We start from the raw sequence: 19,417 nt of genomic DNA on the forward strand, positions 1-19,417 counted from the left end.
ACATATGATTTCTATAACTGGAAAACTTTTAAGGCTCAGCTTTTCTGGAAGTTGTTTTTATATGTATATTACTTAGCAGGAAAGCTCCAGTAAGCCTAGCAAAAGAAGAAGAGTTGGTTTTTATATGCCGACTTTCTCTACCACTTAAGGAAAAGTCAAACCAGCTTACAATCACCTTCCCTTCCACTCCCCACAACAGACACCCTGTGAGGTAGGTGGGGCTGAGAGAGCTCTAAGAGAGCTGTGACTAGCCCAAGGTCACCCAGCTAGCTTCATGTGCAGGGGCGGGGAAACAAATCCAGTTCACCAGATTAGTGTCCGCCGCTCATGTGGAGGAGTGGGGAATCAAACCCGGTTCTCCAGATTAGAGTCCACCACTCCAAACCGCCACTCTTAACCACTACACCATGCTTTAGATCCTTTCTGTGCAGGCCAAAATTAGACCAAGGGCTGGTTTGTCTCAGGATAACAGAACAGTACTTTGGGGGGAGAAGAACCTCTGATCGGCTGCAACAATTTGAACACTTCATCAGATGCTGAAAATAAACGAGAAGAAAAAGAAATGAGAGACTATATAGATCAAAATGGGTGGCAGGATAGACAACTGGACCACACAATAGAAAAGAGTTCTTGGTGAGAACCAGCCACACTAAGATCAGGCATCAAGCAGGGTAAGGCCAGATGACTGTTTACCAAGCAGAAACTTGCCATGGTATGCTTACAGTAACCATAGGGTAAGATGATCACCAGTATTGGCCTTACCCTTTTTGTTTCCTGGTATTTCTGCTTACCTCTGGCTTATCTTGTGCCTTATGTGTATAATATGTTACCTTTCCCTAAATGACAGTCTGGGTCACCCTCACATTTAGTATCTGAAGATACTGGGGAGGGGCCGTGGCTCAGTGGTAGAGCATCTGCTTGGCATGCAGAAGGTCCCAGGTTCAATCCCTGGCACCTCCAGTTAAAGGGACTAGGCAAGTAGGTGAGGTGAAAGACCTCTGCCTGAGACCCTGGAGAACCACTGCCGGTCTGAATAGACAGACTTTGATGGGTCTGGTTCAGAATAAAGGCAGCTTCATGTGTGAGACCTTAAGGGTCATTATGAGCAGCTTCGCATGCTAAGGAAGTATGCAACCACCTTCAGCCCATCTAAGATGGAATTCTACCTGACCCCTTTTGTCATCTGTGTTTCACAGGGCCTAGTTTCAAATACAGACAGAAGGGGTTCAAGGCATGTATATTTACTCTGCTCATAAAAATGCAGTGGTTCTGATTTAACAGACTCGTGCCTGTGGAAGCAGGCATGGACACAATTGGAGATCTCATCATGACGGCTGGTGTTACCTTTCTGCCGGTGAAACCCTTCGAACTGCACTTGAGCAGCATTCTTCAGCTACCAATGGATATCCCATTGCAGGTACTGAAAAGGCAGAAGTTTTAAGTAGCGTCCTTTATTCTGCAGCCATGGGACTGTGCTGAACATCTCGCATATGTCATAAGGCATGTTGCGAACATAGTTCCCCGTCTACTAGACCAGGGGTCCCCAGCGTGGTGCCAACGGGTACCATGGCCCTCGCCAAGTGTTTTTAAAAAGTGGGTGGGGCCAGGTAGGGCTTTTGCCCAGCAAGGCTTCTGATTCTGATTTCTAACAGAGCGGTTCCTCAGTGATACAGGCTTCCTCGGGAGGTGGTGAGCTCTCCTTCCCTGGAGGTTTTTAAGCAGAGGCTAGATGGCCATCTGTCAGCAACGCTGATTTTGTGACCTTTGGCAGATGATGAGAGGGAGGGCATCTTGGCCATCTGGTCACTAGGGGTGTGGGGGGGAAGTAGTTGTGAATTTCCTGCATTGTGCAGGGGGTGGGACTAGATGACCCTGGTGGTCCCTTCCAACTCTATGATTCTATGATTGGCTGTGCAGATTTTTAAAAAATGTTGTTTGGCAGTAGCTGCCACTGCAGCACAAGGATCTGCACTGGTACTGAAGTTGAGCGGTGGCAATCATTTTGTGGCTGGCTTTGCCGCCTGCGGCAGCCATTTTATTATTATGCCAACTGTGCTGTGTCGGGATTCCAAATGTGCCTGCAGGCTCAAAAATGCTGGGGACCCCTGTACCAGACACTGCCATCCTTACTCAGTATGGGTGTTCAATGAAACATCATTAGGAAATAAGCTTGTAAACTGGCAACAACGGACAAATACCAATATCTCAGGGCCACTTCGTGCTGCCGCCTGGGCAGGTTACAAAGCTGCCTTCCTTAAATACTGATCTGCCAGCAGTGAGGAAGTTGCCACTGGGTAGGCAGGCAGCGCTGGGGCAATTAAGTGCTCTCAACATAATATTTTTCAGTGCATCCTTTATTGGTTCGACGGAGGCAGCGTTGGAGGTAACTCCATGTTTGTGCCGGGGATGACATGAGGGCCTTCACCTTCTACGAGCGGATCCCACTGGTCAAACCCTTTCTTGAGGCCTACAGGACACAAACACAGAACAGAGGAACACACAATTACTTTGCAAAAGCAAAAGAATGACTGAAGTCAAATATGGGGAAATTACTGACCGCTTGTCTTTTTTATACCAGACTTTTTGTGACACGTTAGACTTGCGATCCATTTTAAAATGGATCCCCTTCCTCCCCTGGACTCCCGATCTGCCCTTGTTAGTGTAAGGCTTGTATTGACCCTAGGAGATGGGGTGGGCTATGAACCGAATAAATAAATTATATGTACACAAAAACTTAGCAACTTACCTAAATGTTTTTGTAAGAAGGCTAATGAAGCTTTATTGCTAACATCAATGGCTACATTTGGATCTATTTCTCCCTTGAGTCTAAAAATCTTTCCAACGATGCTGCCGGCCAGGAATGTAAAGTCTGGAAAACTCTGGTGCACTGTGCCTCTGCAAGGAGTAAAGTTTTTTTTTTAATTGTACCATCAGGAAATAATAAACTTTGAGTTATAAGCAAAAAATATGTAAATATAGCTTTGCTATAATACTAAAAACATGTACAGGAGTTTGCCTGCAGTACGTAATTTCAGAGGGTGGCCGTGTTGGTCAGTAGAACAGGTACACATGAACGTATGAAGCTGCCTTGTACTGAATCAGAGCCTTGGTCCATCAAAGTCAGTATTGCCTATTCAGACTGGCAGCGGCTCTCCAGGTTCTCAGGCGGAGCTCTTTCCCATCACCTACTTGCCTAGTCCCTTGAACTGGAGATGCCGGAAATTTAACCTGGGAGCTTCTGCATGCCAAGCATACCAGTAGCACCTTAGAGACCAACATGTTTTTTGAGGGTATGAGCTTTCAAAAGTCAAAGCTCCTTTCGTTGGATACAAGTAGGAAAGGAGATCCCTAAGTCCTTATATCCCCTCTGAGATCTTCATTCCTACTTGTATCTGATGAATGAAGCTTTGACTCTCGAAAGCTCATACCCTCAAAATTCCTGTTGGTCTCTAAGGTGCAAGTGGACTCGTATCTAGCTGTCCTATAGTAGGTAAGTTTCAGACTTATGATGTACGCTTGTGTAACTACTAAGTTGGGTGGTGCAAAAAAACCCCGGTAAATTTTGGGTTTATTGGGCCCGATTTTTTTGGTAAACCAGGAACAAGCTAAATACTCATACCAGTAAAGGGGTATTTCAGCTTTATTTCCGGGTGTATTTTAAAAATTCAAGTCCATAATAATAGGCAGATTCCCAGGTTTTGATATTCGGTCAATCCAAAACCCGAATATTGCTGAAATGGCTAATTTCAGGTTTATTTTTGGTTCAGGTATATCGATATGCACAACCCTACTACCAAGCCTATTCCCTCATTCAAGAAATCTAGAAATCTGTGGTTGAATGGATCTACCCTTCCTTCAAGGAGCTTGGGGAGGTGTACATATTTCTCCCCACCCCGATTTATCCTCACACCAACCCTGTGGAGAAGTTTAGGTGGAAAGAGGATAGTTGGCTCACGGTCACCCTGTGAACATTATGTCAAAGTGGGGTGTTGAACCCTGCGTGAGCAAGAGAATGGCTCCACTCAGTAGTCCTGCTCGGACCACACTAGTCTAGGTCAGGGATCCCAAAACTTTTTTTGAACTTGCGGGCCCCTTTGGCATTCTGACACAGTGGGTGGTGGGCGTGGCCACAACATAGCTGCTCGAGTGGGTGGAGCTAGCCACAAAATGGCTATCACGGCTGACTTCCAGCCACAAAGCGACGATCCTTGTGCTGTGGTGGCAGCTGCTGCCAAAGCAACATTTATTAAAAAATCTGTACAGCCAATCAGAAGTCCTGCTGGGCCGAAGAGCCACCTGGCCCCACCCACTTTCTAAAAACACTCGGCAGGTGCAAGGAAAGGTGTCGGCGGGGGGGGGGGGGCATGGCCCCTGGTCTAGTTTGTTGCAGCAGCCAGAGATTTTGCCAGTATGCTCCCTCCTTATCCTCGCCCTCTTTCTTGCACAGAGTGTGAAAAGAAATGATAGTTCACCATCGTGGCCTCTGTGCAGTCCCACATGGGTACTGTGCATGCACAGGTCAGCTGGCCTGCACATGTGCAGTACCCATGAGGGACTGCACAGAGGACCACTCGGTGAACAACAGTTACAGGTAAGTGCAACGTTGTTTTTCTCCATGACATCTGAATGCAGGTACCTGGACTTATTCATCTGTTCCCCTGCAACCTGTGGCTTTAAACCGCGGCAGTTTAAAATCCCAGCTTTTTGGGGTGGGGGACAAGCTTCAGTTTGCTCAGATATGGTATGAGGACCACAATCATCAGGCAGCCATCTGTTGCCCTGTATGGTGTCAACCAGAGCCCGGGCCTTTTCTGTCGTGGCACCCCCTCCGTGGAGACCTCCAGGAGGCGCTGCAAAGCCTGCCTGTTTGCCAGGGCTTTCGAGAGGGCCTGAAATGCAGCCATTTTTAAAGGGGGAGCGGGAGAGAGATTTGGAGTTGGCTATTTTATTTTTGGGTTAAGCTGGGGATGTTATTAATTATGACTAGGTGGCATTGAGCCCCGTGGCGCAGAGTGGTAAGCTGCAGTACTGCAGTCCAAGCTCTGCTCATGACCTGAGTTCGATCCCAAAGGAAGTCAGTTTCAGGTAGCTGGCTCAAGGTTGACTCAGCCTTCCATCCTTCTGAGGTTAGTAAAATGAGGACCCAGCTTGCTGGGGGTAAAGGAAGACGACTGGGGAAGGCACTGGCAAACCACCCTGTAAACAAAGTCTGCCTAGTAAACGTCAGGATGTGACATCACCCCAAGGGTCAGGAATGACCCAGTGCTTGCACAGGGGACCTTTACCTTTACCTTTTTTTAGGTGGCACTGAACCACAAGGAAAAGCAGGATATGAATGTTTTCATAAATAATTTCTCTTCCTATTAAACGTTTGGAGGGACTGACAGCCAAATCAGTACTGCCGCTACATTTCCTTGGGAAGAAACTCCACCTGTTACATTTCAGTGCTTACTTGATAGTGATCATTTTTGTCTCCCTGTTGGCAGCTTCAAGTTTCTCCATTTCTACAACATTGGCTGCCCACTGGAATTTCTCTGAGTTAATAAACAGCAACGGTTGGTGAACTCCGGCATATACTTCATCACAGAGGGGCAGCATCCATGCATCAAGGGCAACGGCACACCTGTAGAGAGGAGTGGACAGGGTGAAACTCACCTTTATTTAGGATTGTTGTAAACATTGATAAAACCATCCCTGCGGGCAATACCTGATGAAGCCACAGCAGCATGAAAAAGGATGATGAAGAAGAAGAAGAGTTGCTTTTTATATGCCGACTTCTCAACCACTTAAGGCAGAATCAAACCGGCTTAAAATCACCTTGATTGCAAGCTGGTTTGATTCTGCCTTAAGTGGTAGAGAATGTCGGCATATAAAAACCAACTCTTCTTCTTCAAGAAGTTCATCACAGTCAAACAGCAATTTATCTACCCATGTTCAGCAGCAGCATCTCCAAAGGTGGCCAAGAGCCCAGAAAAACAGCCTTCACTCCGTGTTATCTACTGAGGTGTGCAGAAATCCTGGCACACCAATATGATACATGCCCATGAAGTGTCCCGTCAAGGTCTGACCACATTCACCTGCTCAGATTTCTGCTTGCCACCGCTGCTTTAGAAAGGCACACGTTTCCTAAGTGCCACAGTCTGTTTACACGACTGTTAACATGAATGCAAGAAGGGAAAAACCCCAACAACCACAGAACAACAGCAGAGGTTTCAGGAGGTTCTTACTTGAATCGTACATCTTTGCTAAGGGTCTCAACGGCAGTAGCAGCCCCGAAAGAATGCCCCATCACTGCTATCCTGTGAACGTCAATGGAGTCCTGGAAAGAAAGACAGACACTGTAAAGGATGGATCGCCGTTCTTGCAGAGTATCGTGATTTTAAAAAGCAACAAAATCTGAGTACTGCTGCAGACACCAGAGATACAATCCAGTACAGACTTAAGCACCCTTTAAGTTACTGAAACCAGTAGGTTTCAGCCAACTTAACTCTGTGCTGGGTTGTGGCCAGATGATGTCTGTTCCTGCTATAAGTGCCATAATTAATATTGTGTGTGTGTGTGTAAAGTACCGTCAAGTCGCAGCCGACTTATGGCGACCCCTTTTGGGGTTTTCATGGCAAGAGACTAACAGAGGTGGTTTGCCAGTGCCTTCCTCTGCACAGCAACCCTGGTATTTCTTGGTGGTCTCCCATCCAAATACTTATCTTAATATTAATTATGGTCAACCCTGGTGTCATTAATCTCCTAGTCAGGAGTGGGGGGGAAAGTAGTGATATTTAGCAAAGGACATTAATGAAAACTGCACCTTCGCGTCAAGTTCTCCTTCCTTGCTCTATAATGTGAGCTTTGCCTTGACCTGGATGGCCCAGGCTAGCCTGATCTCATCAGTTCTCGGAAGCTAAGCAGGGACAGCCCTGGTTCATACTTGGATGGGAGTCCACTGAGGAATGCCAGGATTGTTAGCAGAGGCAGGCAATGGCAAACCACCTCTGCCCTCACCTGGAAGGCCCAGACTAGCTTGATCTCGGCAGATCTCAGCAGCTAAGCAGGATCGGCCCTGGTTCGCACTTGGATGGAAGACCATCGAGGAATGCCAGGGTCGCTACGTGGAGGCAGGCAATGGCAAACCACCTCTGAACATCAGAGGCTCAGGGCGGTTAACATCATTTAAAATACATCGATAATAGTAAACAATAAAATTAATAAATTCTAATTTTTAAACAGTCAAATCCTAAGTAAAATAACCCTCACACTCGAAACTCAGGATGGCGCCAAATTACACTCATATTGCCCGAGACAAGCAGCAGGTTGCCCCTCAAGTTGACGTACAACATAACATAGAAAGGAGGGGGGGGGGGTAGGGAGGCCAGCAAAGATGATACCCGCAGCTGCCCTCAACTATAGGCCTGGTGGAATAGCTCTGTCTTGTATGCCCTGCGGAACTCTTTAAGGTCCCGCAGGGCCCTGATGTCACCAGGCAGAGCATTCCGCCAGGCCTTTTCGGCCCTGGCTCTCATAAAGGACAGCCACACACTCTTTGGGCCAGGGACCACCAGTAGATTATGATCAGATGACCGTAAAGATCTTCCGGGGTACACCAGGAGAGGCGGTCCCGAAGATACAAAGGTCCCAGGCCATGTAAGGCTGTAAAGGTCAAAACCAGCACCTTGAACCTGATCCGATAGTCCAGCTAGAGCCAGTGCAGTTGATAGAGCCCTGGCTTTATATGCTCTCAGGGCAGATCAGCTATTCCCATTACCTTTAGAGGGGTCCAGTCAAAGCTCACTGGCATCAAGTTCACTACCGGCTTTCCGGAGTTAATATCTAGCAGGAGGTTGAGGGCTCTGGTGCACTCGTCTGCCCTCTGATGCACCTGCACGAAGGAAAGATGCCAGCCATTAGGATCCTCCTTGGGCCTAGCCACGAAAAACCCCATTTAACAGTTAAGGAGAACCGGCTACCTTCCTGGGGCTTGGGGTCTGTGGGATGGATCCCACAGCCCATCAGCTGAAGGTGTGGATGTCTGATTTTTACAGAGCAAACAAAAGCTTGGCCCATACTTCATCCTAGCACTTTGTGTGTGTGTGTGTGTGGGGGGGTGTACTTCCCCCTCCACACACTGAAATTAGTGGTGTACTTTCCTTTTTTGTGTGCATGCATGAGAGACTGAAAAGAGGAAATTCATCATGGTCCACAGGCCAACTTGACTATAGTCAGGTAATCTGGAGAACATGGGCAAAACGCGCAGAAACGTGGGGAGAGTGAAAGGCATGCATAATCAAAAGGAAGCATCGGAACAATCGGTGGGGTGACCGCATGGGAAACAGTCCTGCATAAACGGCCTGACTCTGTAGAACCAGTCTGCTGGTCAAAGATCTAGACATTCCTGAGAAAGAATCAAATGCTATCCCAAAGTAAGGAAATCTCCTCTCGTCTCCCTCCTCCCCTGCCCCCACTGATATCTCTGGAATATGCAGTTTAAAGGTTTTCAGGGCTTGCTCAAATACCTGTTGCCGACGAATAGGAACTTCGTCTTCGTTTGCTTTTAACTTCCTGTAATAAATCCAATCCTCCTGCCTTTCTGAGGCTGCACCTTTTGCTTCTGAAGAGGGCTTCTCCTTATAGTAATAAGTAGCTGAAGCGGACTGGTCTCTAATGAAAAGCAAAATACCATTTCGAAATCTTTAGGCTTCTCTTTTTGAGAAATCGACCCCATGAAGATCCGTACAATGCTGTCTAAAGTTTTGATGGACATCCTTCATTACTACAGTCATAGTTTTGCTTCAGGATTTATAATGATGAAGAAAATGTGTACCAAGAATGATACGCAGTTGGGTCAAAAAGTATTTTCACAAGAGTCCGAGAGATTTCTGCCTACATACTTCAACTGGAGAAAATCAATGAACTAGTATTGGAGAGATAATCTGGATTTGAAAAGACTCACCTTTGCTGCCTTCCTCGCTTTGGGCTGCAGCCAACACAATGTTTTCTCACCAAAAAGGATTTGGGAAGGGTTCTCATGGAAGTATACGTTTCAAAATAAGGTGTTTATATTGGGACGGGGGTGGAATTTTGCTGGTTCCTCCCTCCCATGGCAGCCCAAATCACACCCCAAAATGAATCTCCTCTGAGAAGGGAATGCCCATAAGGCAATATTTTTGTCAAATTTTGTGCAATAGCATATAAAGTTCGACAACTAATGTTGGGCAATTGCAATTAGATAAATCATAATTTGGTCAATTTTAGTTTATTATAAATTATTTGGAAATTTTAATTAGGAATGTTTTTTGGTTGACTGCTACATTTTTTTACCTTTTGTATAAATGACACGTGTTTTTACTGGTTAATGCTGTATAATAAATCTGATCTGAATCAACACCCCAAAGTGCTGTTTCTTGGGGGTAGGGGATCCCCAGGCATAGTTATAGAGGGAATTCAAGGTCTCCTAAAGGACACAGGAATTGGCAAAAACTACAATCAGTACAAAAGGGAGATGGGCAGAGTTCATACCTGTGCTCAATGGCCGCAACAACAAATCCCCGAGATGCCATTTCCATGCAGATCGCCGAATATAAAGTTCTGTTGGAATCAACGTGACATGGATTATACAGATCGCTTCGGTCCTGATCATGTTCACAAGCCATCTGCATGCCACGTCTAATTTAAAAGCGTACATTTTCAGGATAATACTTCCTCTGTTTCTTGTGTTGCTTCAACAATTGTTATGGTAAAGACAACGTGATAATTTTATTATTATTATTTGTATTATATGATTACTTGATTTGTAGTAGTATTTGTAAATTTCACAGGAATACCAAAAGCTGGAACGCTATTTGACATGCTTCTGGAATGCTAAGGGCAACAGCGCAGCAGTTATTCTTGTCAATTACAGCCTGGGGAAGCTGGCAAGCAATCTGCAACGCAGCAGCAATTAATCTATATGTGACTGAATAATAATAATAATAATAATAATAATAATAATAATAATATTGAAATAGGTTTCACCGGACGGCCTATCTCGCATTTATGATTAATTTGAACAACATGTATTGGAAACCAACCTGGTTCACCAGATTAGCATCCGCCGCTCATGTGGAGGAGTGGGGAATCAAACCCGGTTCTCCAGATCAGAGTCCACCATTCCAAACCACTACTCTTAACTACTACACCATGCTGGTTCTCAAGAGCTATCAAGGGGATGGATCCTCGGGGCCTTATGTTTGACACCCCTGGGGTAGACCATACCCCTCTAAACCACCCTGTCAACATCCTCCGTCTATGTCATTTTAACAAGTGCCCAATAGGTCTATTCAGATATTGCAATTAGTATTACCATTTATTTTGCTTTTATCGTGTGCTGAAACCGTTTCCTGAAGACTGTCACCTTCACAAATTACATTTAATCAACTTCACAACCTACATTTATTCTTCATAAATGGTTTGAATGCAACGAGATGAGACTGACTCTCTGTGACTTTAAGAGGCAGGCTGCACTGTCAAAAATGCAGCAATACCTGAAAGCGCCGAGTCCGTGGGAAAAAATAATGAGAGGATATCTTTCTCCAGGCTTGAACGCAGCATTCCATTTTGCCGGACAGGTCACAGGGCCTGGATGAAAACGGAATAGAGTTTGTTGGAATTAGGAAGGCCGATGATCTCATGAAAGTAACAACAGACACCCCACAATGTCAGCTTCTCCTTATCTAGCCTGCAGTTTCTCAGGGCTGGTTTCACATCTGAACTTGTGACAGCTGGTTTATTTTTTTAAGCACTCCAAGCTGGCCTAGATGGTCATGTCTTGGGGAAACTATCTGCCAGGGTGAGTCAGAGGACTTGGCTACCAACTTGATGAGTTTATTTGTGTCCATCCCGTTTCTCTGAATGGAGTTCTGTCTCTGATGAGATAAGTGAGGTGTGACTTATCTGCTGCAGGAGAGAGCTAAAACAAATGCTGAAGAAGTCTGTCTTTTGTCTAATAGAGCTGTGACTAGCCCAAGGTCACCCAGCTGGCTTCATGTGGAGGAGTGGGGAAACAAATCCAGTTCACCAGATTAGTCTCCGCTGATTATGTGGAGGAGTGGGGAATCAAACCTGGTTCTCCAGATCAGAGTCTACTGCTCCAACTCTACAGCTTCATAAAACATACAGTACTCTCCAGCTTCATAAAACTCTCCAGCTTCATACAGCAGCCTTTATACTGGTACCTCTTCACCAGATTCACAGTGCAATCCTATTCAGAGTTACTTGTGTCTAAGCCCATTCATTTCAATGGGTTTAGATTAGAGTAACTCTGAATAGGATTGCACTGTCAGTTTTATCAACAGTACCAGTTGCAATTGTACTTGTTCTTGCCAAGTAGTATGAAGAAAATAAACTCACTTGAAAGTTGAGAACTGAAACACGGGACCTAAAATAAAAGACATACTCTTCATGGATGCTGATTGCATTAATAAAAACATACCGACGTAGCTTGCAAGAAAAAATGCTCCCACGGTCCGACATGCATTAAGGAATATCGATAGCCCATAATAGTATTCTTTCTTGGGAATCCATAGAGCATCTTCACAGTAGGTGTCATTTTGGGATGGGTAAAACAGTCGCAAAAAACTTCCCTATAATTTAACAGGAAAAAGATTAGTTATTGAAAACTGCTTTGAAATGGTGTAAAGGAAAACAGCACAGGAACAAATTAATAAGCTATAAAAGACCTGGGCTTGGATCCAGACTAACATTTCCATGGGCACAAGCATTTCCACCCATGAAGCATGAGTTTCTTGATGCCTCCCCTCCCATGATGTGTGTGTGTGTGTCTAAAGAGCCGTCAAGTTGCAGCCGACTCATGGCAACCCCTTAAGGGGTTTTCAAGGCAAGAGATGAACTGAGGAGGTTTACCATTGCCTTCCTCTGCATAGCAACCCTGGATGGTGCCGAGTTGCTTTCTGTTGCCCCAGAAGGCCGGACCAGAACCAACGGGTGGAAATTAAATAAAAAGAGTCTAGACATTAGGAAGCATTTTCTAACAGTCAGAGTGGTTCCTCAGTGGAACAGGCTTCCTCGGGAGGTGGTGAGCTCTCCTTCCCTGGAGGTTTTTAAGAAGAGGTTAGATGGCCATCTGTCAGCAATGCTGATTCTGTGACCTTGGGCAGATGATGAGAGGGAGGGCATCTTGGCCATCTGGGCATGAGGTAGGGGTCACTGGGGGTGTGGGGGGGTGGCAGTTGTGAATTTCCTGCATTGTGCAGGAGGTTGGACTAGATGACCCTGCTGGTCCCTTCCAACTCTATGATACTATGATTCTATTCTGTGGTGGCCTCCCATCCAAATACCAACCAGGGCTGACCATGCTTAGCTTCCAAGATCTGACGAGATCGGGCTGTACCATGCTGTCTTCCCTCCTCCTCCCATGATATCCTGCTGAAGTTCCTGCTCCTGAAATTCTGGTCCTGGGGAGCAGGGGACCCCCATGGGGGCAGTTTGGGCGGGAAGGGGGGGTTGGGAAAATCGAGCTCTGTGGACAGAAAGCCTAGTCTGGATCCAAGCTAGGGTTGCCAACCTCCATGTGGCACCTGGAGATCTCCTGCTATTACAATTGATCTCCAGAAAACCAAGATCAGTTCCCCTGGAGGAAATGGCCACTATGGAGGATGGACTCTATGGCATTATATCTAGAGTTGCCAACCTCCAGGTGGTGACTGGAGATCTCCCGCTACTACAACTGATCTCCAGGGGACAGAGATCAGCTCCCCAGGAGAAAATGGCTGTTTTGGCAATTGGACTCTATGGCATTGAAGGCCCTCCCCTCTCCAAACCCCACCCTCCTCAGGCTCCACTCCCAAAATCTCCAGGTATTTCCCAACCCAGAGCTGGCAGCTCTCATCCAAGCCTCCATGTTGACCCCAAACATTACAAAAAGTAAACATTCTGTACCTCCCAGAGACAAAACTGGACTTGTTGCTAAGATCCCATTAATGTTAGGATCTAGTACCCTCTCTTTCATTCTTAATGATGCATCTTTATCCTAAGCAAAATGTTGCCTGGTCTCCTTCAGATCAGTAGCAGGACCAGGGGCTCGGGGGCCAATTTATACACGAGGCAGAATCGTGTGGTAAAGCTTTCCCCTGGACTTACAACTTTCCCCTGCAGCATTTAATAGGCTCAAATGCTTTCCCTTTTAAAAATAAAATCTCTGTGCACACTGCATTTGCTTCATTCATGCCCCACTTTCCTTCCCAATAGGGACTCAAAGCAGCTGACAACATTATCCCCTTCTCCACATTATCGTCATGACAACCCTGTGAGGTAGGTTATGCTGAGAGCATGTGATTGGCCCAAGGTCACCCAGCAAGCTTCCATAGCAGAGTGGCAATTCGAACCTGGGTCTCCCAGATCCTGTTCAACTCTCTAACCCAGGGGTCCCCAACATGGCACCCAACCATGCCATGGCACCCACTGACATCTTTCCTGGTGCCCGCCAAGTGGACAAGGCCAGATGGGGCTTTTCCCCAGCAGGGCTTCTGGCTGGCCTTTGGAGATCTGATTTTTAAAAACAGCGCTTTGGCAGCAGCTGCCACCTCTGCACAAGGATCTTCACTGCAGGACCTGCTAGGAAAAAGCATGTCAGACAAGGGCTGCAGCCTAGCATTTACTCTGGATGCTATTTTTCCACGTGCAGAGAAGTATGAGGATTCCCCCCCCCCCTTAATGAAGAAGCATTCAATCATACTTCCTACCTGCAGCCTGGAGTGATACAGTCCCGGACAACCTGCACCACTTGATTCTGCTGACCATAGAAATTAACCTTAAGACAACAACTTAAAGATGCAGGCTTGATTTCCATTTTATCCAGAACTTAACAATCGGTGTTATCCTGGGCACAGATTAATGCTGCGCCCAACAACACTTTGTGTATCCCTTGCCTTTGAGGCCAAAGTTACACAATATGTCCTGCCCAGGGGAATCCGGTCGATGGCAGTGGAATAGCTGTCATGCTCTCTTTCTTAAAACTTCTTTCTACTTGGTCTTGTTTCCTCCGTTTACACTAAACATAGGAGTGAAGGCAAGAATAGCAATTCCTTTATGGAAGTTTTTACATTCTTAAGAAGAAAAAGAGTTGGTTTTTATTTGCCGACTTTCTCTAGCTTTTTTTTATGGCGAATCAAACCGGCTTACAATCACCTTCCATTCCTCTCCCCACGAGAGACACCTTGTGAGGTAGGTGGGGCTGAGAGAGTTCGGAGAGAGCTGTGACTGGCCCAAGCCACCCAGCAGGCTTCATGTGAAGGAGTGGGGAATCAAACCCAGTTCTCCAGATTAGAGTCCCGCCGCTCATGTGGAGGAGTGGGGAATCAAACCCGGTTCACCGCTCTTACCCACTACACCACGCTGGCTGGAGGAACTCTCAACTATGCAGAAAAATATGGCTTGGTAGATTACCTCCTCTCCAAAAAAAAAAAAACACCCCCCCAACCTCAGCCTGCTGAGGACTGAGCATGCTCCCAGAAACATGGAATGTTAGTTGTTTTGAAAGGGTAAATGCAGAGAATTGGATGGCCAGCAGCTTAACAGTATCCTGGAGCAGCTTGGGGTTAATTTCTCAATAATTTATCCCCTAGTGATTTCTCATAGGCAACACTTCACAGGATCTCAGCTTGTATACCTGAATGCCGGGACCAGTCATGAGGTCTGTACAGCCAACAGAATAAGGGCCTTTTCCGCAAGGGATTCGCTCCAGTTTGCTCCCCATTTTCTTGTGGGTTTTAGCAGGTGACCCTGAAAAGCAAGAGACGTTGACATTGAACTGGTACACTGATGCTGAACAGAAAATTCTGGTTTTAGTTGGATCTCTTTCTTCAGAATAGCAAAGAAATTGGTTTTCAGGAACTGCTTGTTTAAATAGCATTTTCATTTATATTTAAAATATCACTACAGTCTTGTTCCCAATTTGCTTTCGGGCCCAATTCAAGGTGCTGGTGTGTGTGTGTGTGTGTGTTAAGTGCCGTCAAATCGCTTCCGACTCATGGCGACCCTATGAATGAAAGTCCTCCAAAATGTCCTTTCTTTGACAGCCTTGCTCAGATCTTGCAAATTGCAAATTCGTAGGGTCGCCATGGTCATTTATGCATGGTTGAATCTCACGCGCACTCAAAGTTTATTTTTTTAATTCAACCTGTAAAGTGACTATTCATGGTCCCGATGTAAGAGGAGAAAGTCCGAGGCTGGGGTTATGCTTGTGAAACCTAACGCACAGTACTCTGCCCCGAGGAGGAGGGGGACGTCTCCATAGATTAACATATAGGGGGTTATCGCACTTGTATTCCCAGTGATGTATTAAGAGTTTGAAAATGTTTCAAAAAATACTGTTCACACTTTCTATGTATTCCCACCGATGTATTAAGAGTCTGAAAACGTTATAAAAAATACTGTTTGCACTTTCTTCGGCCCCTTTAGCTGTGAAGACGTCTTCCAACCATTTATAAGCCGTGGTATCCAAAAACCCTTTTGGGGGTTACCGCACTTCGTATTCCCAGCGATGTATTAAGTTTGAAAATGTTATAAAAAACATCGCTTCAAAAGGGTTTTTGGATACCACGGCTTATAAATGGTTGAAGTCATCTTCACAGCTAAAGGGGCCAAAGTGCGAACAACGGTGGGAATACATAGGCTGTTACCGCACTAGGTATTCCCAGCAATTTATTAAGAGTTTGAAAATGTTATAAAAAATACTGTTCACACTTTCTATGTATTATTCCCAGCGATGTATTGAGTTTGAAACTGTTATAAAAAATACTGTTCGCACTTTGTTTGGCCCCTTTAGCTGTGAAGACGTCTTCCAACCATTTTTTAGCCGTGGCATCCAAAAACCCTTTTAAAGCGATGTTTTTTATAACATTTTCAAACTCTTAATACATCGTTGGGAAGACCTAGTGCGGTAACAGCCATAGAAAGTGCAAACAGTTTTTTTTATAACATTTTCAAACTCTTACTACATCGCTGGGAATACAAAGTGCGGTAACCTCCATAGATTCAGCGCCAAGGGTAGACTGAAAAACACAACCGATCCTGTGCAGGGGGACACAGCGATATATCGAAATAGTAAGCCTTTTTAAAAAAAGGGGGGAAAAGAACGCAAGTTGCTTCTGTGAAGACATTCTACCATCACAACCACGCAGTAGTGTTTCATCTATGAATTTGTTTGTGAGGATCCTCGCAATCTGGGCACATTCTCGCCAAGCCAGAGCACTGGAGCAACTACAGACAGGGAGGCAAAAGGGGGGAGGGTTGTGGTGTCTACTCTGTGCAAGAATCGATGAAATGGCTTCAGTTGGTGGAAGGATGGCTAGGAAAGGGAAGGGCGGGGAGATCAGGGTGGGCGGTAGAGAGGCGGGGGGGGCGTGATCACGGCAAGCCATGGGTCCAGGAGGAAATGCTTCGCGGCGGCGGTGGAGCAGACCAAAAAGGTCGCGTTAGAAGGGCTTCCCAAAAATGCGAGGCTTGTGCGCACCAGCTGCGCAGGGGCGTCTGAATTGACGATTCCTCGTGGAGAACTCCAAAAAATAGGCGGGGCAGTGCGCTGCTAATCGCCAAGCATAAATGGCCCGTGAGCCGGGAACGACTTGACGGCACTTAACACACACGCTTTACAGTTAATTCCCAGCGGGTAGCCGTGTTAGTCTGTCTGCAGTAGTAGAAAAGGGCAGGAGTCCAGTAGCACCTTAAAGACTAACAAAAATATTTTCTGGTAGGGTAGGAGCTTTCGGGAGCTTACAAAGGAATTTCAAAGGGAGATTGGAAAGAGAAACTGCTGAATTACAGTTGATATTCAAACGAAAGTCAATGCATTGACCTGGGCTGAATAAAGACCTTGCATTCATGGCTCATGACCGATGCTGATTTCTCCACACCCATCCCTCCCCTGGACATCACAGACTCTTCTGCATACCACACCTAATCCCATCACGCCTGCTATTCACATTTGCATACTGTTCACATTTACATGCAAATGCTTGTCTGAATTCATTCTCCTCTACTTAAAGACAGATGGATTCACATTCTAGCTGTATCTGAAGAAGGGGATGTACTAAAACGAATGACAAGTCAGCCCATTGGAAGCAATGGGAGAGGCTGCACAGCCCATTGAAGATAATGGGAGAAGAGAGTGTCGGTTGACTTGCATTGACATTACAGCACAAAAACGCTTGCCAGAACGGTTTAGAAACCTTACTGGGAAATCCATTCCACATTTTCTTTTCAATCGTTTTTGTGCTGTAACGTCTTTCAATAGAGTCAATGCAAGTCAACCGACACTCTCTTCTCCCATTATCTTCAATGGGCTGTGCAGCCTCTCCCATTGCTTCCAATGGGCTGACTTGTCATTCGTTTTAGTACATCCCTGAAGAAGTGAGCTGTGGCTCCCGAAAGCTCATACCCTACCAGAAAATATTTTTCACAGTGGGTAGCCGTGTTAGTCTGTTTGCAGGAGTCAAAAAGGGCAAGAGTCCAGTAGCACCTTAAAGACTAACAAAAATATTTTCTGGTAGGGTATGAGCTTTCGTGAGCCACAGCTCACTTCTTCAGATACAGCTCGAATGTGAATCCATCGGTCTTTAAGTAGAGGAACAGTATGTAAATGCGAATAGCAGGCTTGATTGGATTAGGTGTGATATGCAGAAGAGTCTGTGATGTCCAGGGGAGAGATGGGTGTGGAGAAATCAGCATTGGTAATGGGCCATGAATGCAAGGTCTTTATTCAGCCCAGGTAAATGCATTGACTTTAGTTTGAATATCAACTGTAATTCAGCCGTTTCTCTTTCCAATCTCCCTTTAAAATTCCTTTGTAAGAGAACGGCTACTCTTAAATCTGCAACAGAATGTCCTGGAAGGAAGGAAGAAAATATTTGTGTTAGTCTTTAAGGTGCTACTGGACTCTTCACCTTTTCTACTACGCGTTACAGTTGTGTCTCGTTTTTACATCAGCGCAACGCCGTTCACTGCGGACGCTTTTAATCGCCGCTACACGCTTGCCTTTGGTACCAGCTCCCCCCCCACCTTCCGTTGCATAAGACGTCGGCGAGGGGCCAGCTTCGCCTCCTGGAGCTGCAGCCAATGAATGCAGAGTCTCCTGGAGCTGTAGCCAATGAATGCAGAGTCTCCCGGAGCTGTAGCCAATGAATGTAGAGTCTCCCGGAACTGCAGCCAATGAATGCAGAGTCTCCCGGAACTGTAGCCAATGAATGCAAAGAGCGTCTTCCCCCGTCCGGGACTCGGAAGAGGAAGCCGATCGGTGCGGCGCCGCGTGGCGGCGTGCAGAGCGAGCGCCGCTTGCACGGCCGCGTCTCCGTCTCGGGGGCTCCCTGCTCGGCTCTCGGCCCCTCTCCTTCCCCGGAGGCGCGATGGTGCGCAAGCTGAAGTTCCACGAGCAGAAGCTGCTCAAGAAGCTCGACCTGGTGAACTGGGAGGCGGCCTCGGGCAACCTGGCCGAGCTGCGCGTCCTGCGGCGCTACCGCCTGCAGCGCCGGGAGGACTACACGCGCTACAACCAGCTGAGCCGGGCGGTGCGGGAGCTGGCCCGCCGCCTGCGGGACCTGGGCGAGGCCCCCGAGTCGGCCGCCTTCCGGGCGCGCTGCACGGCCGCCCTGCTGGAGAAGCTGCACGGCCTGGGGCTGGTGGGCTCCCGGCGCTCGCTGGAGCAGTGCGAGCGCGTCTCGGCCTCCTCCTTCTGCCGCCGCCGCCTGCCCTCGCTCCTCCTCAAGCTCCGCATGGCCCAGCACATGAAGGCCGCCGTCGCCTTCGTGGAGCAGGGCCACGTGCGGGTGGGGCCCCAGGTGGTCACCGACCCGGCCTTCCTGGTCACCCGCGCCATGGAGGACTTCGTCACCTGGACCGACGCCTCCCGCATCCGCCAGCACGTGCTCGACTACAACCAGGAGCGCGACGACTTCGACCTGGCCTGCTGAGGAGGGACCCCGCCGCTTCGGATCCCCCCCCCCACGGTTGGTCACCCTGCGGTGGATCCCGACCTGGACCTGCCGGCCCCCAGCCTTTCCCCTGCCTTGGGTTTCATTAGGATCGTCGGTAATGTGGAGTGGGAACGGGTTTGATGTAGCCACACATCCTGCCCCTGGCTTCCTGTTGCCCTTTCCGAGGCCAAAAGGGGCCTGAAGATCCTAATGTGGAGTGGGAACGGCACGTCTCTGTTTGATGCAGCCACGCATCCTACCCCTGGCTTCTTACTGCCCTTTCCGAGGCCAAAAGGGGCTCGGAGATCCTAATATGGAGTGGGAACGGCGTGTCTCTGTTTGATGCAGCCACGCATCCTGCCCCTGGCTTCCTGCTGCCCTTTCCGAGGCCAAAAGGGGCTCGGAGATCCTAATGCAAGCCCTGTTTCTGCACCTTGTGTCCAGAGGGTACCTTTCTCTTA

The 19,417-nt window shown here is 47.2% G+C and overlaps 2 protein-coding genes across 2 annotated transcripts; one reads left to right on the plus strand and one right to left on the minus strand.

Annotated features, from left to right (window-relative positions):
- Positions 1 to 2,354: 2,354 nt before the first annotated feature.
- Positions 2,355 to 14,755, minus strand: PLA2G7 (phospholipase A2 group VII). Its single transcript, XM_056856825.1, has 10 exons — positions 14,657 to 14,755; positions 11,462 to 11,612; positions 10,515 to 10,608; positions 9,511 to 9,579; positions 8,508 to 8,652; positions 7,760 to 7,873; positions 6,228 to 6,319; positions 5,453 to 5,623; positions 2,747 to 2,895; positions 2,355 to 2,467 (listed from the first exon to the last, which is right to left on the minus strand). Exons 1-10 carry the CDS (start codon positions 14,741 to 14,743, stop codon positions 2,355 to 2,357), a joined length of 1,185 nt encoding a protein of 394 aa, XP_056712803.1. The 5' UTR covers positions 14,744 to 14,755.
- Positions 14,756 to 18,379: 3,624 nt separating this feature from the next.
- On the plus strand, positions 18,380 to 18,953 carry IMP3 (IMP U3 small nucleolar ribonucleoprotein 3). Its single transcript, XM_056856927.1, has one exon. The coding sequence runs from the start codon at positions 18,390 to 18,392 to the stop codon at positions 18,951 to 18,953; it is 564 nt and encodes a 187-aa protein (XP_056712905.1). The 5' UTR covers positions 18,380 to 18,389.
- Positions 18,954 to 19,417: the final 464 nt, after the last annotated feature.

This window comes from Euleptes europaea, chromosome 10, assembly GCF_029931775.1.
Source record: "Euleptes europaea isolate rEulEur1 chromosome 10, rEulEur1.hap1, whole genome shotgun sequence".
Classification (NCBI taxonomy): domain Eukaryota; kingdom Metazoa; phylum Chordata; class Lepidosauria; order Squamata; family Sphaerodactylidae; genus Euleptes; species Euleptes europaea.

Bases quoted from the DNA above. Each gene is read 5' to 3' on its own strand.
- PLA2G7 (XM_056856825.1), bottom strand. From the start codon at position 14,743: ATGGGGAGCAAACTGGAGCGAATCCCTTGCGGAAAAGGCCCTTATTCT. The intron at 8,653-9,510 runs GTATGAACTCTG...GCTTTTCATTAG, and splicing joins GTTGCGGCCATTGAGCACAG to AGACCAGTCCGCTTCAGCTA. The intron at 2,468-2,746 runs GTAAGTTGCTAA...TGTGTCCTGTAG, and splicing joins CTTCTTACAAAAACATTTAG to GCCTCAAGAAAGGGTTTGAC.
- IMP3 (XM_056856927.1), top strand. From the start codon at position 18,390: ATGGTGCGCAAGCTGAAGTTCCACGAGCAGAAGCTGCTCAAGAAGCTC.